Source organism: Solea senegalensis, linkage group LG5, assembly GCF_019176455.1.
Source record: "Solea senegalensis isolate Sse05_10M linkage group LG5, IFAPA_SoseM_1, whole genome shotgun sequence".
Classification (NCBI taxonomy): Eukaryota; Metazoa; Chordata; class Actinopteri; order Pleuronectiformes; family Soleidae; genus Solea; species Solea senegalensis.
In genome coordinates this window covers 5,311,256-5,336,916 of record NC_058025.1, presented here as the reverse complement: position 1 = coordinate 5,336,916, position 25,661 = coordinate 5,311,256, and the positions used below count along the sequence as shown (strand labels likewise).

Genomic DNA, 25,661 nt, shown 5'->3' with positions numbered 1-25,661 from the left:
GAGAAGCCGTAAATATTGCTGAAAAGCCCGGGCGTTATCAGGTATGTAAGCCCGGGCCTTAAACTGCATGGACTCCCATATGTTTGACATAATCACACTGTTGTGTGGATGTTTAATGAAAAAGGAAAGGATCTACATTTAAATAATGATCACTTGTAATTAAAATAAATAAAGAAATAAAGTGTATGTGTGGATATTTCCCAGTTTTGTGTGTTTACGTTTTTTGTTGTTGTCATCATTTGGGTGAATTGTTGCATGGATCGTGGGATGTTTGCAGGAGATGCAACAGGTTCAGTGAACTTCAGCTCCAACTTTCCTCCCCTTTAGTTTTGACCAATTTAAGAGCAAAGTGATGGTGTATGGAGTTTTTTTTATAATGACACGCGCACACACACACGCACACGCGCACTGAGAGTTTGACTGAAAACGAGAAGTTCCTCTTGAGCTGCAAACAATCTGTTACATCCGATTCACGCTTTTCCCCTTTTAAAACCAAGCACTTCCTGTCCGACTATTTGGATCTCTCTCTCTCTCTCAATTTTTTTTCCCTGGCACAGTGTGATTTATTCCACGCAGGGGGGGTCTTCATTTCCACGTACATGTATGCAACATTTCTCCAAATACTATTTTCCCACGAGCTATAGTTGGTGAACAAACAACTTTCACTGTACAGGTTTAATGCCACGTGCTGATTAATTTCTTGTTGATGACACACACACACACACACACACACACGGACACACGTCCATCCTCTTTCACTTTTTAGGTATAAATTTATATCCCTCCTCCCCTTTCTCTCACATTTCTCTCTCTCTCTTCCTCGCTCACTCCCCCTGGCTTTATCCGTTTCAGAACACACAAGAACACTGTGCAAAAAGACACACACACACACACTCACACACACGCGCGCGCACACTCACATAGAGAAAAGAGAGAGAGAGAGTGAGAGGAGGAGGAGGACAGAGAGAGCGTCAAAAAAGAGCCTTACTTTTTTTTTCTTTTCCTGCCATGAATCTTCTTCATCCATCCGTCGCTGACAGAGTTTGACTTGATCCAACCGTGTCTTCCTCGCTGCTACAAAAGTCTGTGCGGCTGCGCTTTAATTAATATATTTTCTAGCCAGTGTCCCCGAAACTGCGGAAAGCTTTGGAGAGGGGAGAGGAGTGCAGATTGAGACATATTGAGCCCGCTTTTAAAAGGATCATTTCATCATGTGGGAGGTTGGGACACACAAAGTTTGGACCCGTGACTGGCATTCCGGAGAGACATGCATATTTTAAAAAACAACAAAGCAAGACAGAGACCGGGGGCCCCGGGGGTGGGAGGGGAGAGAACTTGGAAAAGAAGTTACTATCAGATGAACAGCTGTCATTGTTGGGGCAGAGCCTGAGCGCGTATTGAGATATAGTCATCTGAAAAGAAAGGGAACGTCACATTTTAATCCACTCAATAAATGTGTTTTAGCTTGAAAACAGATAACAATAATAAAACTAGACATACACTTTTAAGCTCTTTTCATGCCATTGGGAGTGTTTACACATTGTTTGGCTTTAATTTAAAGGCAAACTATTTTTTTTGTTTCCATTTTTGCAACTCTGACACTTCTAAATATTGACCTGCAAATTAATGAACCCTCTCATAATAACCTTTTTCTTAAATGTCTACATGGAAACGGGTCAGGTTGCAACCATTTCCCTCCACTTCTTCGTCTTTATTTTGTATTATTTTTTTGTCAAGTCACACACACTCAGTTGTATATCTCTCTCTCCCAAGTAAAGCCTGTGTGCTTAGCGCTGTCACTTCTGCACAGCTTTTACAACATCACCCCCTCCTCTCCCTCCTCCTCCTCCTCTCTCTCTCTTACACTTCTTTTTTTTCTTCTTCTTTCCCTTCACTATGCTTTACTGAAAGGTTTTTTTTCCTCTCTTGTGCACGGGGTCCATTCGTGAAAAAAAGGAGTGGAGAAGGCATAAATAAAAATGTGTTGGCTGTGACGAGATCTGTCCGCTGGAAATGAAGGGCCGGGGGGATGAAGAAGAAGGGGAAAATGCATGCAGTGGTGTAGAGCTGGATATCTCTGTTAGTTGTCAGCGTTTAGTCCATGGCTGTGGAATGCTAATGAGTGAGCTCTCTCTCTCTCTCTCAACCCCCCCTCCTCCTTTCACCTCCCCTCTCTCTCCCTCTCGGGGAGGAAAATCGGATCGATAGCTGACCCGATGGTTTTGGCCAATGCTTTATTTATCTGGCCAGGCAATGATATTATCAGCCTTGAACGTTATATACAGCAGACGTCTTCCTAAATCAACACAAAGGGATCCGCTTACACAGCGATCCAGGCTTTTCTCACAACCACCACCTCTCTTTCTCTCTCTCTCTCTCTCTCTCCCACTCTCACTCAGCCAGTAGCGCGCGCGCGCACGCACACACACACGCGTACGTAGACTCCTGCTGGATACACGCTTTTACGCACGCACATAGAACGACCTCACACACACGCACACATATAATATATATAAACCAAAAGCACTGACTGCGACAATCATGACCAAACTTGACACAGGGAGGAGCCCCCCCCCTCCCTTATGTTACATTTACAACCAGGGATATTTCATACCCCGCAGAGCTGGATTTGATCCACGGCTTAAAGGTTGCCTCGGAGGTCCGCGGACAGATCTCACAACAGCACTGTAATTATAAGATATGGCCTCTCTTCATTGACTGTGTGTACACTGTGTCAATACAGCGAGAAAGCCCGGGCTGTTTGCTGAGATATAAGGCAAACATCTCACGGGGGGAATCCATTTAATTTTTGGACATGTGTCCTCCTCCATGTATCCTTCCCCTCTCTGCCATTTTGCGTAAAGCTCGTGTGTCATTAGGTGTGTGTGCATCATTTTTTATGTGCGTGCAGGACAATATGAGAAATAAGCCGTGTCATACTTCAGAGGGCCCCCCATTCATTCATTCATTCATCCATCCATTCATTCACACACACACACACACGCAGCAGCCGCTATTTAGAAATTGTTATTGTCTCAAACAACAGTATTTGTCAAATGTGCAGAGCGAGGAAACGCAGACTATAAAAGTCTAAAGTGAAATGAAGTGACGTGTGACGCCGATGGGACGTTTTCCACTGCTGCGTAAAAACCGTTGGCTTGCCTCGCACTGAGTCTTCTTTTTTTGTTGTTGTTGGAGAAATAGGTTCGCTGACAAGTTAGGATAATAAATGTTTCGCTTTCAGACAGATATCTCAAACGTGAAATCGCACCCAGCTGCTCGTGTAAAGCAAACAAATAGCCCCCCGTGTTTGGAGTCCTCCACTTGTGGTTTGATGAATGAAACCAGACAAAGGTAAATGGTTATTTAACTCATTTCGTAGTAACACTTTGGTAACCGGAGTTTCCGAAATTACAGACACAAATGGGGCCTATAGTGTGCCACATATCCATCTCCCTTACCCACCGCAGCCTCAGCACAACCTGACGCTGCATTCACTCCCACATCCACTGCACTTCATGCAGATTATTAATACAAATCATTAAATAAATTGTCCTCATAAATAATAATAGAAAAATGTGAAACGTCTCATTTCAACATTTATAGACTTGCATAATCGTTTGAGCTTCATAATAATTAGATTTATTTACAAATCGTCCACAGCCTGAGACAAAAATACCACTTTTTTTCCCTTTAAGTCCGCGTGCGTTTTCGCTCGTATCGCCTGCACAGAGACGTTAATTAGAAACACATGCCACAAATTTCATCTGTTTTTTTGAACTGTTGCTTTATATAGCCCGTAGTGTAACAATTGTACAACAGAATGCTCCTCTCAGCGAGAGGATAAAAGATAGTCACTCTGGAGGGATTTAGAATACATTATGTGGAAAACAAGCAGCTGAACGCTGCGTTTAATAACCCAGCAAACAGTTTAGTCTACACAAAACTAAAATGACCTATTCCGTGATGGCCATGGTGACGCCATAACCATTCTCTTACGAACAGAAAAAAACACCAAACATTTATTCCCACATGCTGTCCAGGAAACAGACCATTTGGATTATTCCAAAGGAAAAGAAACGCGCCAAATAATCCCCGAGCTCCACTAATTGTCTACTGTGATGGTTACATGTGTCCATTTATTTTTTTTTTTTTTTTTATTGAAGTTTGTTTCAACATCGTTTTGCCTCCAGTATGAGGCGGGAAAAGGGTGGGGAGAGCCCCCTCGTTGTTGTTTTTTTTGTTTTGTTTTTTTAAAGGTGCATTTCTTCTTCACCTGACCTGCGGCTACATGTGGGAGGATTATCTCCACAATAAACAACGATCCAACCTGAAGAAATGTCACTTTCATGTCTGTGCGGTGAGCAACAGCCCTGACAACTGACCCAGAGCTACAGACTTGGTCGAGGGGAGGTGGAGGGGATCTAACAGGCACAATATGTCTGGACAGACATTAATCATGAGAGTAAAAACCTGTTCTCCTGAGACACCGAGAGCATCCGAGGACAACCTATACAGCATCATTCCAACTAATGAATACTTTAATACTGTAGCAGCCTTTTTGAGCAACACAGCCAATGTAATACCAATGTAGCAGGGATTTCCCCCTCCCCCACACAGTCTTATAAGTCAGATAACAAATATGGCGTTATGAAACCCAGGCCCTTACATGCAGTTCCTCTCCTCTCCTCTCCTCTCCTGTCCTCCTCCTCCTGTCCATCATCACTGCTGCTGCCAGTCAGCAGATGAAGATGTGGGCAATATGGCAGCTCACACAAGCAACACGTCTGAGGATGAGGAGGATGAGGAGGAGGATGAGGATGGGGACTAACAAGGCAAATTCAACCACTGTCACACCAAAGAAAACACCACATCTCCCCTCTTTCATAGTCATATATATACCATATATGTAACGCCTTCCACTTTGTCACTATGTAGGTGAGAGTGTACGTAAAAAAAACGACATAGATGTGGCTCCATAACTGGGCTTCCCGCGTCATTTTGGAGACAAAAACGCGCACACGCACACACACGCAGAGCGACAGACACAGAGAGAGCATCGCAAGGACAGAAACTCCACGTAACCCATCTGACACATTGAGGACTTATCGATGTGCTCGTTACACTCTAAATGTATCAGGCAAACCAAGGCCACATCTCTTTCTCCCTCTCATACACAAACACACACACACACACACGTGTTACCCCCCTCCCTCAGTTGTGTCTGCACTGCCTCCTTATACACCCCCCCTCACTCCTTCCCCCTCTCCATTCCCACACAATGCATCACACTCGGTGTGTTCCTATCGACTGGCTTACATGCTGTAAAATACATTTTCCAGATTGATCACGCATATCACAGCAGCTTTGCAGCGGTGCCTAACCCTTTTGCCAAACGACGCCCACATCAATACTGAGCCATGTATGCACTATCAAGGCAGTGTTTTTTTTTTTGGAGAGGAGAAAGAGGGGAGGGAGGAGAAGAGGAGGAGGGAGAGAGGGAGAGATATTGTTTGTTTTGTGCAGAGAATCACCTTGATTAAGCCACATGCAGGAGGTGGTAGGATACAGAGGTGGATCGCAGTGTGTGTGGCGCGCAAAAGGCTTCCCCTTTGCTGTCTGGGAAAAATATGAAACATTAATGCGCTCACAGGCTGGCAGTGGCAGACTGGCTCAGTGATGTAGCTTCTTCCACACAGCCTCCCTCACCTGCTTTGTGCTCGCAGTTATGCAGTTGTGTCTTCAGGTATTGTGTAATTATCACACTAATGTCGTGTACCACCAAGTTTTTTTTTCCTTCTTCTCCCCACTGCTGCGTGTAACAGAGGTAAACAGAATTATATGTGCGTCAGTGCAGAATTGCTGCCTCAGTGCTCTCAGATTCAACCCTCAAATGTGTGTGTTAAAAAAAAAATCAGCCCGAGTATTTTATGACAAGTGCTTCCAGGAAAATGCTTGAGAATGAGACATCGGTTGCCTATTTCTTTTTTTAATAGTACAGTCACCATCACACAACTTCATCAACCGACCCTTCTGCAAAAAAAGCTGTATCATGGAGTAAGCAAATTGAAGGCAACAACCAATAAAATTCAAGAAACAATTGAAAAAAAAAAAAAATTCAAGACGAAACAAACAAAAAAATTGTATTTGAAATGATATATTAAAAGTGCTTTTGATTTTCATGTCTCTCCTCTTTGACTGATGATCGACTTCCACGCGCATTCAGGGGTCCGGGGAAAAGGCGCCCCAGACGTCCAGTTAAAAATGTCCTGGAGGTCAGTTTGCTGCTGTTGCAGGTCCATTGTTTTCAATTAGGGGGAAAAAGTTCAACCATCAGCGGTGATATTGTCATAGCGATTAGACTGTTTTCTTATTCGTCTAAATTTCCTTTATTTTTCTGTTTTTAAATTCTCACTTCAATTTTAATTCTTGGAGAACATAGCTTCGACAACATATATCGCACTCATTATAAGAAGCAAAAGGTTATATCAAAAAATTATTAGTATAGAATCACAGAAACCCTGGTTTAGAACCAGAAAAAATACAAAACAGAGAGGTACATAGACACAGGACAAATTCTTATAATTGCTTGGAAACATTATTTTCCCGCTAAGTCTTGATTCTTTTTTTTTTTTCTTACTGCGCATATGATGTTTTTCATTTTATTTGTATTTTTTACAAAAAAAGGAAAATAAAGACTAGTATTTTACAAAATGAAGAGTATTGTTCTTGAAGATGAGGGTGGATTTACACAGGTGTAAAGTCCAGATCCGATATTTTTCTGTACATAATGTATTCCATCACAGTCCCAGAAGACAGAAAAAAGTAATGTCTTCCAAGTTTCTCAGAAAAGGTCCTATATATAGTCTTCTTGGAGGAGGATGGGGCGAGGGCTGCTGAATTTTGGTCCTTTTTTCCCTCTCTCTCTTTTTTTTCCACTTTCATATAAGGATCATTGGATGGACATGTAAGGCCAGTTGAAGCTGCTCCCGGATAATAGCATATCCCTGATGAGGGTTTCAATAGGAGTTTTACCTACCAAGCGGACGAAGAACAGCTGCTCGATTACCGACGAGGAGACGGTGCGCAGAGAGGGCAGCCGCAGCAGGAGCTTCCCAAAGCGGCTGGGCTGGTTCGGGTACTGGCTCCTCACGTACTCCTCCAGGGCGCACTGGGATTTCTCCTGTAGGCTCTCGATGTGAGCAGCGTCTGACAGGCCGCAAGCGTCTGAGACACACACACAAACACGCACAGACACACAGCAGAAAACACTGTGGTTAGGAATCATCGTGTCTCTATAAGCCCCCAAGGAAGTGCATGCTGTGGAAAAGTACATGAATCTGATATGAAGACTTCAGGATTTAAGCATGCAGACTTCCACATTATGACCTTTTTGTTGTTTTTATAAAAACATAAATCACCCTCCTGGGTTACATATGTACACACATGGCATAAATAGTAGTGTTTGTTATATAATGTTATTATAAATAATTTATACGTCACGTGTGATGGATTAACATGAAATACAAAACAATCACGTGGTGACTTTTTTTTTTTGTCCAGCCCACACTAAAGTGCACACTTTAGACACCAGACATTCCAAATGTATGTATATCCTGCAGAGAACTCTGTGGTTATCATTCAGCATCAGCCTTCACGTGTTATTGACAAAGTGGAATGAACAAACACGCTGCCCAAACATGCTACGTCACACTCCTGCCTGAGCCAGTGGGGACTGTCATGCAGAATAAACAGCGAGCAAGATATCTGTGTTTGTATGACTGCTCTTACAACAGTCAACAAGAATGTGGAGCTAAATGTAACGAAGACAGCGACGGAATAGAGGAAGGAGTGAGGGGGCAAAGAGAAGGCGACAAAAGGGACACTGCAGGCCCACAGGCCGCTGCTCTGCATGTCTGGACTCTGGGGATTGTTCAAGTATAAGGAAACATAAACGGCACTGATGAATCTGAAATTGCACTGGATGTAATGTGACCTAATTATTCTTGCAGTAAGCTGTTAAGTCATTTCGCTGCTCTTCTCTCCATAGACCAGACTTGGCCTGTTTTTTTTTTTTGTTTTTTTTTTGCACTGATGGAGCCTATAGGACAGGCCGCTGGAAGCAATCACATTTATTAGCGGAGGTGAAGTCAATAGTCACGCGGAACAGGCGACATTAAATGTCAGAGAATGAGCCCCTGCGTGTCCGCGTGTTTTTGGTCGCTCACCAGTGGGTTATATGTGCAGCCGTATGCAGCCACGCTTCACTATAGACAAAAGCATAAAAAAAGCGGTTTTGTTGCTGCATTACTGTGCTTCAGCCTGTTTTCCACATAACTCAAGCATGCGTGTTCTAGTGCTAATAAAGTGCTGTAAAGGCAGGCAGCATAACCTCTGGCGTGTATGGTCCCACATGGAGCCTGTGCTGCTGCTGCTGCTGCTGCTGCTGCTGCTGCTGTTTGTCCTTAAGAGATTCTGTATTGACCTGTGTGTCTCTATACAGACTAAACAAGACAGGCAGCCTTAGTTTTCCAAGCACTATACTACATTAAAACAACGGACACATGCTTTTAAGCCTATTCGCGATTCCTCGCTGCTATAACTCACTATGGCCAGACACAATAACCTTATGAACCCCGGGGGCAACGCTTGCAATCTCGGGGTGATTTAGTGTGACCTCTGCGCGGCCGGTCAGTGCCCCACGTATATGCAAATCCCCCTCTGGATTAACGCTGAGTGTCCCTTTTCTTTTTCTTTTTTAAAATACAGCAATCAATGCAATAGTGTTTGGGGGTGAATTCAGTTTGGGGGATTTCTTGTTTTTGTAACGCAGAGATTTAAGACTACAGAGGCTATGCAGTTGAGTGCATATGTGTCAGGGTATTTCTCCACAAGGCCTGCAACCCTGCAACCCAGCAACCCCTCAACAGACTGGGACACGAGAACAGATAGCTTCCAGATTTGCAAAAACGACTATTTCTGTGGTTGAGTTCGCTGCAAACACACACTCTGCAACCGTGCACATGTGGGGAGAGAAGGAGTAAATGTTTGGAAGACAGTGATCCTGCACTGTGGTGAGATGGTTTAGCCTGCATGGCCGTCATTATTTATGCATGAAAATACTGACAAGCCCCGCGTTATTAAAAGCAAACAATCCACGCCGTTGTTTGGCAAAGTGCCACGTGATTTTGTAATAGCCCAACACCACGTTGTAGCGTTTGAAAACTCAAGGATGTGTCAGGAAACATGGAGTTAACCTTAATGCGCGTATGGAGTTTCGCGGGTAATCTCGGTTGAGTTACTGTGCAAAAGGAAAATATGGTCAAATATGTCAGTGCACGAGGAAACATTATAGGATGAGCAGGCTAATAACAAGTAAAGTGAATCTAACAGGCTGTCACATTACTTTAATGCGGCATTAGAGGCAAGAGACGTCTTTATTTGTGTTAAAAACGCACGTTTATTTCCAAGTGTGCATCCAACATTTTGGCGTTTCAAATGAGCCAATCGGTGCCAAACCTCAAGAGTGAAAGTGGTTATTATGGTTGTCCTGAAAACTAAAAATATAAAATCAGAAAGTCCTTCAACTGGGTAGGAAAACCTGCAGTAATGTGGTGATGTCGTATTCGCCAGAAAAAAGGGGGGAGAAACTAATGTTGATGGTGTTTTTTAGAAGCCGGAGAAAAATCTGTTTGGTGAGAAATTAAGTTTAGAAATCATTTTAATCTTGTGTCTCATTATCACATATAATCACTGTGTAACATTTGAATATAATATAATATAATATAATATAAAAAGTGTTAAGTTGATGTACATATGCAGGTGTGGATAAGTAAATAATGAACAGTAATTACTGAAATATAATAAATGACAAGTGTGACAACTCCTCACATAAAACTGAGTTAAGACGCTTTCTAGGATTTTTTGAGGTTGGGGATTATTTCAATATAAATTCGAATTTGAAAACCCCACTAAAACTTAATATTTTATCATAAAAGTGTCCAATTATAGATTATATGTGGCCATTTTAGAGAATTTTGTAATGAGCCCAATTTGAGACAATGGGCTGCAAACTTTGAGATAAGTTCACAGATAGTTTTGGGGCCTGTGCGTAAATGGATTTGGACTCCTTTCCCTTCCATCATCACCACACTCCCCTGACATAACAGGCCTAATGGCACCATGTGTACACAACCAGCTCCAAAACAGCATCTAAATTACGCACCGGGGGTAAGTGAGGACCTTTAGGACCTTGCCCCAGTCAGCCATCAATTAAGCTATCAACAGTGTAGGCTAGTTTTGAAAATGACTGCTGATGACTTCTCAGGAGAAACTCTCCTTCGGAGAAAAAGAAAAATACAACTAAAGGAAATTAATAGGTCATGAAAGATTCATCTCCACACATCATGTTAGACTCTGCAGTCTCCTACAGAAGCGCCGCACTGACATATGAATCAACTCCCATCAGCGTTTTGATCTCAAGTCTGCTAAGGATTATTTCCTGCCCCTCCAAGACATGTGTTTGTGCACGCAAAACAAGGATAAAAGCACGCAACAACACTCGTAAACGCATCAGCTGTCATATATCACCCACTGATGGACTATTTCATCTTTACGCTCAATTATTTGACACCTGTTCCAAAATTTATGGACGCGAAATCACAGCGTCAGCCTGGACTCGGGCGTACTCAAAATATAATTCTTGAAAAAAAAATAATTTAATGTCAACATTTAGAACATATTTATATATATATATATATATATATATGTGTGTATATATGTGATTGTCACTTGTTACCTATTTCTGTTTTTTATTTGAATGTAGAATCTAAAAAACCTGACGCGCTCACTCAATCTGGATTTGTTTACACGTCTTATGCTGCGGCTACAACTGACATGGGAATGCGTGTAAGTGGATATGGAGCAAGCTGTTGACAAAACAGCTCTTCCACCGGCAACACACACATCTCGTAAAGTCAGATTTGTGACCGGGCTTTAGCTGACAAGCCATATCCTTGATGCCACGGTGTCATGCGTCCCCCCCCCGCGAGCCTCGCTCCCACTAACACGGGTGTAAAAAAAACCTAGGCCCCATGTTCCTGTGTGACATGTTTGGACACCCACCTGATGTAAATAGCACGATGGCCTTGAGGCAGCTGTACTCTGCCGAGTCTACGTGCAGCGTCTTAAGCTTCTCCACTTGCTCCTGGAAGATCCGGATGTGATCCATGAAAGCCACGACGCGGTCCGCGGACATCGGGGAGGCGTGGAGGCCCGCCGCGGCGAGCAGAGGGGCCACATGCAGAGGCATGGAGCACTGGGCCGCGTTAAGCACAAACAACTCGCTCCACGTCAGCCTGAGAAGGGACACCTGGTCGGTGATCTGCAGGTCGGGAAAGAAAGGGATGTTCCTCGCCCACTCCACGGCGCTGAAGAGCAAACGAGCCGCCAGCTCGCAGATGTTCTCGATGCCCATGATATTGTTGGGCTGCATGCACTGGCTCCCGTACCGGGACGTCGGGTAAGGCTCGGCCCGCAGCAATAACGAGATGTATCCGGACAGATAGCAGTGGCCGTTCAGAGGGTCCCCGTTCGTCAGCGCGTACTGGCCTGGGTTGGGCTGAGTTGGCGGCATTCGTCCTCGCTGAACCGCTGACAAAAAGATAGAGAAAAAGAGGAAATGTGCATCCAGGACTGATAAACATTGTTCATGAGTTATAGTACAAGGCGTCCAGAAAGCTATAGCTACAGTGTGTGTGTGTGTGTGTGTGTGTGTGTGTGTGTCTCTTCTCTTCTCCTCTACACTGAGAAAACGGCAGGATTCAGTAAACGCTTTTCCTAAACACACCGACTGATGCTTTATTTGCCGTTTTGCGTGACAATATTACAGATTACACATTACCCGTAAATATCTCATGAAAACAAATGTGCTGCTGTGTCCCTGAACATTACCAGGCTACTGACTGCATTTGCATTGAGGTAAACAGGCTACACAACACATGGCTGAGTGCAACATGGAAATACAATCACACGTAAAACACTCACATCTCCAAATATCCAAAGTAAAATTGCCTAATTAGTATTACCATAATCAACATTTCGAGGCGTATTTTGACAATGCATGTGCCGCCATATTTATATTACTTTAGCTTTGTGCGGGGTTTTTTTTTTGGTTTGTTTCTGTTTATTTGAATAATTATTTATTGTGCACACACATGTCACAAACATGACTGATAATTACTGTTAATTGCAGCCACATTTGTACATTTTGCCCACGCGAAAAAGGGTCAGCTGCGACTCACAGGGACCCAGCTATTGTTTTAATATTAAAATTAAATATTAATATGCAGCCAGTGTGTATTATTCATGCATGGGCTTTAGGTTGTGCAGGGTGCAGATTGTAGATTTTAAATGAGGGGATGTTTGCATAAATTGGAATAAAACACCTAACATTAGAGGGGGGAAAGTTACACGGCCCTGTATTACAGCAGGCAAAACAATTAGCCATGAACAACTTCAGCGGCGTTGTTCAGTGTGTGTGTGAGCTGTCTAGTCAGCAAAGGGAGCAGGAGAGAGACGTGGGGTTTGTAGTGTGTTCATTTTACATCCACACACTCAGTATATGTGTGTACAAACCCAGTATACTATACGGTGTATATAAATTAATGAGCTCCTTCAAAAAAGAGACTAATAGCTTTGTGTGTCGTGTGTACACACACTCACACACACACAGACACACACACACACTTTAACAACACTATCCTCTTCTCCTCTAAAATCTAATGCGTAAAAATCGGCCTGTTTTTGTGCCTAATGCCTCTGCCGGATAATGGTGTCGTTTAGACTAGAGGAAAAACAAAATCAGAGGGTCAGCTCGACGAGCCGCTTTGTTCACGAGACCAGCCGTTTACAAGCACAACTGCTCTGCTTTCGCAGCGCTGGCCTTTCACCCTCTCACATATGAGCATTCATGCAAACATCCCCTCAGAAGAAGGGGGGAAAAAAAACAAAAAAAAAACATGGATGGAGACTGCAGTAAGCCCAGCCATATAGCCTGTGTGACCTTAATGCAACATGGCAGCCCTGTTTGGATGCGTAATCATGTGTGCGCTTTCATATGTATACGTAGAGTTGTATATATATATTCACCTTCCCGGCGCATTCCCACTTTTAAACACTTCTTCAGCCGGCAGTATTGGCACTGATTCCGGTGGTGCTGGTCAATGGGACAGTTCCTATTGGCACGACATGAGTATGTTAAGTTCCTCCGTACACTCCTCTTGAAGAAACTTTTGCATCCCTCGCAGGTGAACTGGCCATAGTGTTTGCCGCTCGATTTGTCTCCGCAAACCACACATTCAATATGCTGCTGACTCTGTCCAGAATTCTGACTTCCCTTGTCCCCGGCGGTCCCCGGTGTGGACGGGGGTCCCGGCTGACTGGGGGTCTGCGGAGTGTGCGGCGCCGCCGACGCCGCCTGCTGCTGCTCCCTCGCCGGCTGCGCTGCTGGGTTGGGGCCGCTCGGAGGTCCACCGGCCACGTCTTCCTGCGGATCTCGCCACACGCTAACTACCATTGCCATATCTCGGCCCCGGAAAGTGCTATAAAGCGAAATGGTCGCCGGTGTTTTATGAAGCGCAGAGGAGAATAGAAAATAGATCTCAAAAGAGCGGGCAGTGCAAAGTCAAATCGGAGCACGCAATCTCATACAGGGGGGGTTAGAAGAACGCGATCAATACATTCAGAATACAGGAGGGCAGATTGAATCGGCACCCGATCAGGATATGCAAGTATCGGGAGGCCAGTTCCAAGGTAAATTGCAGACAGCCATTCAGGAATCCCTAATCTTGAAGGAAAACCCGAGTCCAGACGTAACAAATTGCAGCTTGATATAAAATAGCCACAAAGGGAGAAAAAAGGCAGGAGCGATTCACATGGACGCAGGAACGAGTAAAAAAAAAACCTTTTGCTGGAAAGACACGCGATCCAAAGTGCTGCGGAGATAAATTCCTTTCTCTTCTCTTCCCCTGGCTCCTTCACGCTCCCGTCTTCGTCTCTCTCGCGCAGGAGGGCAGGAAAAAACTGGAGAGCTGGATTTTTTTTTCTTTACATCTATATTCTTAAACAAGCCTCATCATCTCGCCCAGCAGCAGCGAGAGAAAACCGCGTCGCCGAACGAAGTGCCCATGTATAGTTTCACCTCTCTCCAGCAGGAGGAATGAAGATACGAGGAGGAAAAAGATTAAAAAAATAGAAGAAGAGGAGGAAAAAACACCAACAACTAATAGAATATGCAAGAAGAAGGAGAGACCCAAAAAATGAATGCGCTTAAACGGGAGGACCAGCAGAGCAATGTTTCCGAAACGGGGGATCTGCGCGAATGTCTGTATATAGTGAACTTTGACACTACTATTGAAACTGACACGTTTCTATGGAGATCGCTGCGCCTTATATGGTGCTCATGTCAAGGAGCCAAGAGAGGGGCTGCTGGAGACTGATAATCAAAGGCGACTGACTGGCCAGAGCCCCGCATAGAGGAGGAGGAGAGGAGGAGAGGGGGGTGATAGAGGGAGAGCGAGCGAGAGAGCGAGCGAGAGAGAGAGAGAAAATGGGAGGCTAAGGTTATAGCCAAGCCCTCTCTGCCTCTCTATTGGTTAGTGCCCCTCCGTTCATTCACTGCAAAAAATGTCCATGCCGATAAGCCACAGAGTCTCGTGTTCGCGTCTCAAAAAATATAATTGTTTCCTGAAAAGTCATTAAATGTGCAGATTCCCACTCGGTGTCCAGTCGCTGTCCGAATGCTTTGTAGATTTCCCCACGACCTTTTCTTTCTCTTTCTTCTTCTTCTTGTTATTTTTTTTTAGGAATCGCTATCTTGAAATAAGCCAGAGATAGAGGCGAGGAGATCCATTCAAAAATAAGCAGCTGATGCAGAAACAGTTGCGGCGATGGGTGATGGAAGCGTCTCACAGCCGCTGGATGGATTCAGTCTCCTGGTTTTTTGAGGGTAAATCCGAGATTTCCATGCAGACTCAGAGCTGAAGCCACTGTGAGCGCGTAAAGCAGGGAACGGACATTTCTTGTAGTGTTGCCATCCACGACTGGAGGGGCTGTGGGGGCTCTGACAGGCACAATTTACATTGAGCTCGCCCCGCGCTGCTATTTACTTTGAAACCTGATTAGTATGGGCCGTCTATTGTCACCAAAAAGAGGAAGAAACCCTGGATAGAATAGCCGAAAAAGCGGGGTAAAGGCAAAGAGGGGAGGGTGTTGGGGGGGCAAAGGTTTTTACGCACGACAAATAAACCAAAAAACTGTGCGCAGCGGTGAAACAGCCACTCTGGCACAGATATTCCTCAAACTTTCAAAATGGTTTGCCTGCGTCCACTACCTTTATTATAGCACGAACGTGTGTCATTATTCGCTCTGGAGCGGATTTACATTTCCACACGTTGTTCCGTCTTTGGCATGCGCATTGCGGTAAACCCTTGTCTGTAATCGGCACAGTCTCGCTGATTAAAACTTACAATTTAGTTTAAAGGAGCTTATAAAAGGGAGGAAAAATGTCAATGGGAAGACTGATGCATGAAGCGAGCGTGTTGTACAAACGGCGTGTCGTGCCAGCGGCCGGAAACCTCTATAAATAGACGGAGCAATAAGCAATATTCAATAATTACCAAGGTCCTGCAGTCTGCACAATCACTGAGCTGGTGTCACATTATGTCTTAATAATGACAGTAATTCAAAATCATGTGAAGTTGCGGGGAATTTGCATGGGGATTCCGGCTCTTTTTGTGTGAGGGGCTTGTGCAGGCTCACCACCTCTCCAACTCAAAAATGTCTGGATCGCGCTGCCATCTAGCGTACAATGTACAATTACAGCCTCGCATTAGTGCAGGCACAAGCCACCAAACATGCAGTTTTTACACACTTAAAAGTTGATTTCGCAAATATTAAAAACGAGACATTGTGTTGCGTGAACTGTGTTTCCTCCCCCTTGTCTAATGTTTTCCTGGGAAATGTATATTGCATACTTATTTGCTGTAAAAGTAACTTAAAGAGAACAATAAATGAACAATAATAGGACAAGGAAAATGAGAACAGAGTCAAAACTACACCACCATTTTAATTAAACTTGACTAGAATGGGGACACGGAGTCAAAAAATGACGTTATTGTTCCTCCAAATGCTTTATATTTGCACAGTTTTGTAAAGGACTAACACATGAAGTGACTGCTAAACAGAAAGTATTCAAAGAGGATGAATGCACATCTTTAAACACGGAGATATTAAGGAGCGCAAACATGCAAGTTCCCCCCTTTGGAGACGCGTAAAGGAGGGATGGGTTGTTTTTTAAGTATTCAACATGAGAGCTCTCTCTCCCGTCCCTGTCTCGGACACTCCACTCAAAGTCCCCGGCCATGTCTCCGGCTCTTTTGAAAAGGTGAAACCAATAAGATTAAATCGGACAAAGATTTCTTTTTTTTCTCCTTTCCTCCTCTCTCTCCCTCTCTCTGTAAGTGTATCATTAAGATTTAACTCCACAGATTGGGGAAAAAGGGGGCTCCGCAGGAGAAGAGAGGAGAGGAGAGTGAGAGTGAGAGGGGCAGCGAATGGGAGCAGGGAGGCTCTAATAGAAAGCTGGGGAAGCGGAGGGAGAAAAGGAGAAAGTGGACAGCAGGACATTAAAAGAAGGAGACGCAGCAGCAGCAGCGGCGGCGGCGGCGGCGGCAGCAGCGGTGCTGGTGCTGCTTGTTCACGGTGGAGGAGCAGCTTTGTGTCTGGGATAAAAACCCCGCCGCAGATGAGGCAAGTACACATTTTTTATTTCTCATTTCCCCCCACGCTGCACATTCACGCGCCGCGCTCCTCTCCTCTCCTCAGCGCAGAGCCACGCTCCTCCGCGCGCGCCTCCTCATTAACTTCAGACTTGTTACAACTTATTTTTTTTTTTGTATTATTATTTTTGATAAACCGCATCTTTTCTCCTCATAATCACGGATTAGACTCGTGCCTTTCGTCAGCGGCGCGCGCACCACACACACTGAGATCCAGAGTTAGAACTACACAGGCTGGACTTGAATGAGATCAACCGCGCGTTCATTCACCTGCACGAGGCAGATTTGTGGTTTGAACACGTAGTAAAAAAAAGAAAAGAACGATCGATAACAGCCTGTTTGTCACTGAGATTGTGTCACTGGATTGAAAAAGGCTGCAGTTTGTGCTGTGATGATGTTTTCCATGTCAACTGTTAAACAAACCAATAAAGACATGGACAAATAATAAAAAAAAACTATTTGTATTTATGTAAAACATTATGATGTGTGTGTGTGTGTGTGTGTGTACATATATATAAAATATATATGTACATATACACACACATACTCATACATATAGCTATGTGATTCATCACAGCATTATTGACATTAATGACCTCCCCAAAATGTAAAAGTAAAAAGTATATAATAAAATAACAAAATGAACCACAACAACTCATATGAAAATTTGTATAACAAAATAACACTGACATGAATCCCATTAAATGAATGCTAATTATTAATAATAATGTATTCATTAAAACATTTATAATATTACATTTTCTCCTATTTTATCTCTTTCTGTTCTCATTTAAGCAGAAAATTGCTTATAGAGCGAGAACACATGGAATATAACACTCTTATTATTATTACTACCACATATGTCAGCAATGGAGGCATTTACGCTTCACACAGCAGTCGTGTGTCACACACACTGCAATTTAATTAGAATATTTCTGAATAAATAGGACTTTAATGCTAAATTAAAAACATAAACACACACAGATTGATTATTGAATCATCTTTAAATTGACCCCCCTCTTTTACTCAAATGACTTCACAGGTAAATTATTAATGAGGATAATATTATAATAAATAAATAAGAACGCAGATAATAGTTTTAGCCTAGAAGTGTACTGAGCGTATTAGTTTTAAAGTGTGTCACAGTGAGCTCTCCCTCACACATTCAGCTGTAGTGCAGCTGAAACCAAATAAGCAGAACTATCAGTTAGAAAAACACCGAGGTCACGAGTGCAAGGCCCCCAATAAAACAACACATGAGCACGAGGAGCCGTTTGTGGGGAGCACTTTTTCAAATGATGCAAAAAAAAACGGACGCGGGGAAGGAAAAACATTATGAGCAAGTCGAGGTTGTGTTCGATTATTGATGGTGAGTGATCACGTCAGAGGTGTAACCACAGTGGACACTCAGTGAGACACTGCACGCAGCCTGAAGGGCCCTCTCTGCTGTGTGTGTGTGTGTGTGTGTGTGTGTGTAGGGTCACAGAGCTGAGGGTCACATCACCACTTTAGTGTCTGTCAGCAAAAAAATTAAAAACAATCCGACAGACACTACACTAAGAGTGTGACACGTAACTTTACGCATCTGCCACGTTGGTCCGGGCTGTTAGTTTGTTTGTTTGAACAACACACACACACACACACACACACACACACACCAACACGCGCGCACACACAGATTCATGTTGTCATCGAGCAATGTGTCGCAATAAGACATAAAGAACTTCACACCAGTTGGATTCACATCTTTTTTTACTCGTATAATAAAGTTAGTTTTGATGTATGAAATAATAAACAGGAATATGCCAGGACTTGATTATTTGTATTATATAAAATATTCTTTTTCAGTAATTAATCCGAGCATAGAAGTAACAGAAAGTAAAACAACAAAGAACACACACATATATATAGTTAGTTGTAGGCGTTATTTTGCCACCGACACACGCACGTTTAGTCCTTTGTGTTTCTTACAACATTATTATGTCTTGTGTGTTCATCCTGCAGGGGATTTTTTTTTATTTTACTCCACAAAAAGTTGAAAATAAAACCTTCACAACTTTTGGATACAAAAGTACTTATTAGTTAGTTTATAGTTTCTAAAGTGAAGTCACTTTAATGAGACTCTAAAGTGACTTAAATAAAACAAACACTCATACTCATATTTTTGACAGTCCCTTTAAAACCCCGACTAATTCTGATGTTTGAATTGAAGGTTTTGTTGCTTTGAGTGGTTGTGTGTTGAAGAGGGAGGAGGGAGGGGGGGTTGAGGTTAGTGTGTGTATGTGTGTGTGTGTGGTGGGGGAGGTGGGGGTCGCTTCTTTTTTGTCCAGATCTGATCCCCAAATTATTCCGGGGGGCTCAGATTGGTGTGAAAGGGACGAGAAGGTCACTTGAAATCGCCTTTTATCCTCTGGCGTTTTTTTCTTTCTTTTTCTTTTTTTTTTTTTCCTATGGATCAGCAACTTTGAATGGACATAATCTAATCGCTGTTAATAGAATGGCCATTCATGAGAAATGGTGGAAATAACGTTAAAGCCTTGTGTGTATTATGGGCTGCAGCCATTTAAGGCATATATGAGGCATTTAACAGGCAACAGGAGTTCACCAGAAATTAATTATTAAACCCTGTTAAGTTTCATTTACATTTCAAAATAAAGGCCACGCATATACAAACAGCAATCAGTGTAAAATAAACACATTAATATCCTGTTTAAATGTTATATTTTTGGACTAAAATGAATTGTAAAACTGCATAAACATGATCTTCTTTCATATAACTATAGATATTATTGTTGGGGTTGTTTCCTCATTATTTTTAATATGGCTTGAGGTCCTTCACATCCAATGCGAGATGAATGGGAGCCTTTTTTTCCCCCTTTTCCATCCCACACTGTAATTGACGACAATAACTGCAATGACTTTGCCAATTAGGCTTGAGGTTAGTGTTAAGTTGGAGGGACTGTCAGTTTATTCTATGGGCTCTGGCTTTATTGCTCACTAACCATCATTTTCTTTGGAGTCCACGTGCTAATTACTCTGGATGGTCCCAGAGACGGAGATTATAAATCCATTAGCAGCCAAACCCTCGTGGTTCCACTAGTGCAAACACTGTAATTTTGCAGCACAGCAAAGTGTAGCAGGAGCTGGGTTATTCAGCTGCGTGTGTGCGCGTGTGCCAGTGTGTGTGTGTGCGCGTGTGCACTTCTTACAGTGTGAACGGGAGCCTGGCGTGTATCAGTCAGCAGCTACACTGAAACACAGAGTAAACTAAGCAGAACAGAAAATGAAATGACAGGGGAACATGTTTGACTGCCAATGGCTGCTGGTGCTTATTTTAAAAAAAAAAGAAAAAGAAAAAACCCTCGTCATGTGACTGCGTCCACGGCGAAGCATCAGCTGTAATCATCATGATCAACACGACAGCCTCTTAATACTGTGGCACCAAGTTAAAGGGAAATTATTATTGTTATTATTATCACCATTATCCCCTAAGTGCGCGCAAATACGCAGCGCGAGCCTTAAGGAATAACACGAATTAAAAATAAGACGGACTTAATATGTGCTTCAAAAAAAAGGGGAGGCACAACTCACAGAAAACGGGACCCACATGGGCGGGTGCGGGTGTGGGTGTGAAGGCATCTCACCCTTAAAGTAATTTATTTCAGGGAAACCAAAGGGCAAAGGTGGAATTCTTGAGAAATTCAACAAGGATAAGGGAGCTTTAGGAATTCTGCACGCAGATTATACTTTCATCCCATCCGCACATTATCCGACAACACACAGTAGAAAATATAGCTGCGCGACAAAAGACGAGAGAGAGACAGATTAGCCTCCGACACAGAAGAGTGCAAAACTATTTTTCTTTTTCTTTTCTTTTTAAAGGAGTATTGCGAATATAAGCAAAGGGGGGTCAACACAGTGGAGGTGTGATTCCCTGTGTGAGCTCCCACAAGAGGAGGGAGGAGAAGAGATGACACAGCACTAAAGGCTCCAACTTGTTCTTACTCTCTCCTCCTGTCATGAGTGAGGGAACAAAAGAGCTTTTTCATGCATGCATTTATATTAATAACACACGTATATAACGATATTAAACACAGAGCAAAGCTGAACAAGGATTGAATCGATTATGTGGACACGTATAAACACATTAGTCTACTTTCTTAGCTTTCTTTTTTTGGCCAAATGTGAATGTAGTTTTTCACTGATCCTCTGTGTGAGAATTTAATAAGAACAGTAAAGGACAATGTTGGAGTAAAACAAGAGAGGTGGGGCTATTTATACAAATCCAAGTCCTAAATCCTGAGAGTCCTGACATGAATCCTGACACTACTAACCCCTTTTTGGTCCAACTTGGCTGTTAAACTTCTGCTTTTCAGCCAAACTAAAGGGCATCACGTTGACATTAACACTGCATTGTTTACCGTCGTAATATAATATATATGTTATAATTCTTCTCCTTTGTCATTTAGTCCGCTGCAAAAACAACTCACAGTAAGGCCATGATCAGAAATGAGCAGTTCATAAATATAGAGAAGAGAGAAAACTGTTTACTGTGATTAATAATAAAAATACATTTATTTATTGTACTTAAGTGCTTTGATTCCATTCAAAAATATACACATTGCTGTATAAATACATGCCCAACTCTCTAAAAAGTATAATTGTGTAATTTTCAACTAATGTGTCTCATTAAAAACATGCATTTTGAACATTTAGCAGCAGACCACTCACACACTCACACACACACACACAAAGTAAATCCCTGTTGACAGGAAGTGAACGTGGGCCTGTGTTTAGTGTCCAGACGTTGGCAGATTGTGACCTTATCAATGTGAAACTTTTAAAGATAAATTATTCATAGCACCTGTTTATTAATGTGTCCGGCCAAAGAATGACGAAGGTGCAAGATTCAAGGCGCGACTCAAAGCTGCGAGCGAGCGTCAGCATCAGCCCCGAGGCTGCTGTGCTACTTTGTGTGTCTCCTTTATTCAGAGCTGAATATGAAAAAATAAAATAAAATGAACCACGTGTCTCCTGACAGGAGGTGAAGAGGAGAGAGGAAAAGACAACAACACAGAAAGTAAGAGCATGAATCTCTTCTTCTGGAACTCAATCCGCCATTTTGTGTATGTGTGTGTGTGTGTGTAAGGTGCAGCCACAGTCTCAACGTCATGTGACTCACAGGTGTCCAGTGATTATGTCGGTCACTAAAGTGGGCCACCCACATTGTCGTCGTCGCCCCCCCCCCGCCTACTTTCTCCTTCGCTGTAATTTGAAACGAGAAGCAGCAGAGTTTGTGAAAGTGATTCAGTGCATGATGTAACGCTAACTTTGCTTTCTCTGTGTAATCAGGTTTGTGTGTGTGTGTGTTTTGTATCCTTGCAGGCACAGAGTGACATGGACATGGACGTGGAGGCGAGACGGTCAGAGAGACAGTGGGACGTGTCGTTGGTGCGACGCAAGGACCGAGACTGGGATAAGATGTAAATTATGGAGAGTGATGTTTGGCGCCGAGTGTTAAGATCACGTTGCCTGACAATCAAAGCACTTAAAACTGTAGTGTTTAACTTATTGATATGTACAAATGTCAGTTACATTTGAACCATTGCTGCTATACACACACAAACGCCCCCTCAGACAGGTCTGATAGTTTTGCTTGACAGGCCCTGTTTTCAGGTGAAAATCCAGAGCTGACCCAAGCCTTCGTGGGGCCCTAAGCAAAATTAGATTTTGGGGCCCTTTATCCACGTAAATGATATTCACAGGATTCACCAGCTTGTCAAACACTTCTCAGTACTGTGACTCCTAAACGGTTGAATAGCTGCCAGAAATCGAAAGTGAAAGTTATCTTGGAAAAAGGGAGCAGAAACTCACGCAATTCTACAGCCATAAAATCGAAATAAATTAGGATTAACCGTATATTGTCTTTCATAGGAATCTCAAAACAATGGTCTTGTGTTGGTTTTTCACGTAGTGAAGGTTTCCACAAGTATTCAAAATGGCAGAGGTGAATAGGGCGTTGGTCAACAAAATGAAACAATAACGATGAATAGAACATGGTATAACATTATCTTGCTTATTGTGTTTTTGTCTTGGCTTGGGTAATGTTTGTGAATGTCACCATAAACAAACAAAAAAATAATGTGTTAAAAAAAATGAAAAATAAATACCGCAATGAATTGCTCTATGGGGGGGCCCCCTGGTGGCCACTGGCCCCTGTTTGCTTAAGCCTTGGTGAAAGACGCAATGTACAAATAGTGTTACATGATTACGGTTCATGGAAAACAAAAAAAAAACAGAATAATATCATCAACAACAAAAGTTATGCAGATAAAGAAGCTGGAAATGATCAGAATGCCAGTGCTTAGTTGTTGCTCAGTATTATTGCAGTAGATCAACTGACTGTTGTTTATCATGTTCACAAGAAGTTCAAAGAATGTCCTCACTTAAATTTAATAGTGCATTTAACCCAATTTATACCATTCGTTTTGTTATTTGACTTGATTCTATTGCAGTTTTCACTGTTTTTCCTTCTCCTACATGCTTGTTTTATTTAATAATACAAACTAGTTTGTTCCAAGTTTCAGAGCCGGGCTTCCCAGCATGCTCTGAGGCAGGGTGTTGAAGTCAAAATTGTGTTCTAAATCATCACAGATGTCGCTTTGTACTCGGTTATTGTTGCTCTTATGTTATGTGCACATTTAGTTCACCGTTCCGCCGGCGGTGCGTGTCGGACTGAAGCTCCAATTGTCACTTTTAACTTGCTAAAACATAGATAATGTTTTTCACTGACCTAAAAGTTTAAGACTTTCTCTTAACTTGCATATGAAGACACATGAAATGACCAAGTAGTATATAAACAACAAGCTACTTTCTAACACCAACAGTTAACTAGGTAATAAACTAACTCAACGCAGAGACAAATCCAGGCTTCCTGGAACTCAAATTCGTTTTGGATCCCTTTTTTTTTTTTCTGTCTTTCTTTGAAAATGATCACAGAGCGCTTTTCGGGAAACTGGCAGCTTATTCTTTCACAGCTGGAGGTCAATATAACACTCAGCATTAATAAAACAAATATGACTGGGATGGATATTCACGATGATCTATACAGATGTACCGGGCATGAGCGTGAATCATGTGTGTGAGATAGTGCTGAAGGAGAGCAAAGGGGAGACACTCGCACGTCTCGTCTGTTTACTCGTCTCTGTGTTTGTGTGTGTGTGCGATAGCCCAGTCAGTTTCCCTCAGATGTTCCTTTTGACCTCTGACCCCAGAGTTGGGGTCAAGCCCTGACAAATGAGATGGTCGAGTTCTGGCCAGAACAGCAAACATTCCACAACAATCTTCTGTCCTCCTCCCCTCCCTTCATATCCGTCATTCCTCACCCCTTCACTCCTCTCACTCTGTCTGGTCCACAAGTTGCCAGAGGAAGTTCTCATTTCTTTTCATTTTTTTGTTTTTGTTTTTATTGTACGTGTTCATTGCGGGCCTTAGCTTTTACAATACTGGTTAAAAGCAAAAAAAACAACAAAAAAAACAAAAGAAAACAACAACCCTGACCTGCATGTGGCTTATTTACAGGACAGAAAACAACAGAGTACATCTTAGAGGAGAGGTTGTGTTGGGATTACAGGCTTGTAGTTGTGTGTGTGTGTGTGTGTGTGGAACGCTTGTCAGTGATGTCAAAGATGAGAAATGTTGCAGTGTGGTTTTTTACACATGCTGCTGGCTCTAGCATTTCCGGCAACATTTCTCACTCGGCCTCCCTCACACCATCCACTCTTCTGCCATATCCCCACATTTTTCCATCCTTTCACTTCTTCCCCTAACCTCCCTCCCTCCCTCCCTTCCTCCCTCGCTCGCCTCATCTCTGCTCCTTTTACCCTGCCCCACCCAAGCCAATCGCAACCTCTCCCTCCACCTCCTCTCCCCCCCCACACCTTTTTCCCATCCACTCACTATTTTCTCAGATTTTCTAACATGCCATTCCACAGAATACCTACCACCTGTGTCTCTAGGGGGGGAAAAAGGGAGCTCTTGTTATTCCTCTTCAAGAAACTGGTTAAGGTAAGTGGCACCAGCTATTACAATGGTTCTGGTTGTTGTGTTTCTGCATTAACTTTTTTTCTCACGCACTGACCTCGGCTTCGCAAGCATCACCACCCTCCATCAGAGCTTTAGCTACAAGTCACTGCTGTAAACACACACACACACACACACACACAGAGTCACTACCAATGAATGTCAGCACCGCAGCCATGGTGCCACGACGGAGCCTGGAGACCAACAAAGCCGGCTGATACTGTAACGGCGAGTGGATGGTGCTCTTGAACTTGCTTTCATAATGATGTAATATGACTAAAAGGCAATGCAACTCAGCAGAGATCTTAATAAAAACATGTCAGTCTCGATATGTGTGTATGTGTGGAGTTTTTTTTTTCTCTCCCCCCCCCACCCCTCTTCACTCCCAGTTGAACTGTGATATCATTTGATGTCGGTTGTTGTGCGATTCGCTGGAGGATACGACTGCTTCACATGGATCCCGGGCCTGGACAGGACTGCTGATCACGTGACTCAGTGACATGGACAGATCTGCAGCTCTAAGTGTCTGTGCAGTGGCGCGTCGCCGTGGTCAATCTGGGCGTTGCGTGTACAAACGCTCTGCTTTGAATAGCAAGAAGGGAAAGGATGTGATTGAGTGCAGTTTTGTCTTTTTTTTCAGCCCTGAGCTTCCTTCATGTCTGAGGGTGGGGACACCTGGACTGTGGTCTGTGATGATGATTAACAATGGGAGTTACAGCCACAGACTGTAAATAAGCTGCA

General features: G+C 43.1%; 1 protein-coding gene and 1 long non-coding RNA gene across 3 annotated transcripts; one reads left to right on the top strand and one right to left on the bottom strand.

The window, feature by feature from the left end:
- Positions 1–5,969: 5,969 nt before the first annotated feature.
- On the bottom strand, positions 5,970–15,072 carry nr2f1a (nuclear receptor subfamily 2, group F, member 1a). Of its 2 annotated transcripts, none has more exons than XM_044025588.1 (3): positions 13,150–15,072; positions 11,125–11,652; positions 5,970–7,227 (listed from the first exon to the last, which is right to left on the bottom strand). In XM_044025588.1, exons 1-3 carry the CDS (start codon positions 13,580–13,582, stop codon positions 6,953–6,955), a joined length of 1,236 nt encoding a protein of 411 aa, XP_043881523.1. In that variant the 5' UTR covers positions 13,583–15,072; the 3' UTR covers positions 5,970–6,952. The 2 variants fall into 2 exon arrangements, with proteins under 2 accessions (XP_043881523.1, XP_043881524.1); XM_044025589.1 differs by having other exon boundaries at positions 11,125–11,649; positions 13,150–15,071.
- Positions 15,073–21,434: 6,362 nt separating this feature from the next.
- Positions 21,435–25,249, top strand: LOC122769220. The gene is made up of 2 exons (XR_006360415.1): positions 21,435–21,918; positions 22,224–25,249. It is a non-coding gene; the product is annotated as an uncharacterized LOC122769220 (long non-coding RNA).
- Positions 25,250–25,661: the final 412 nt, after the last annotated feature.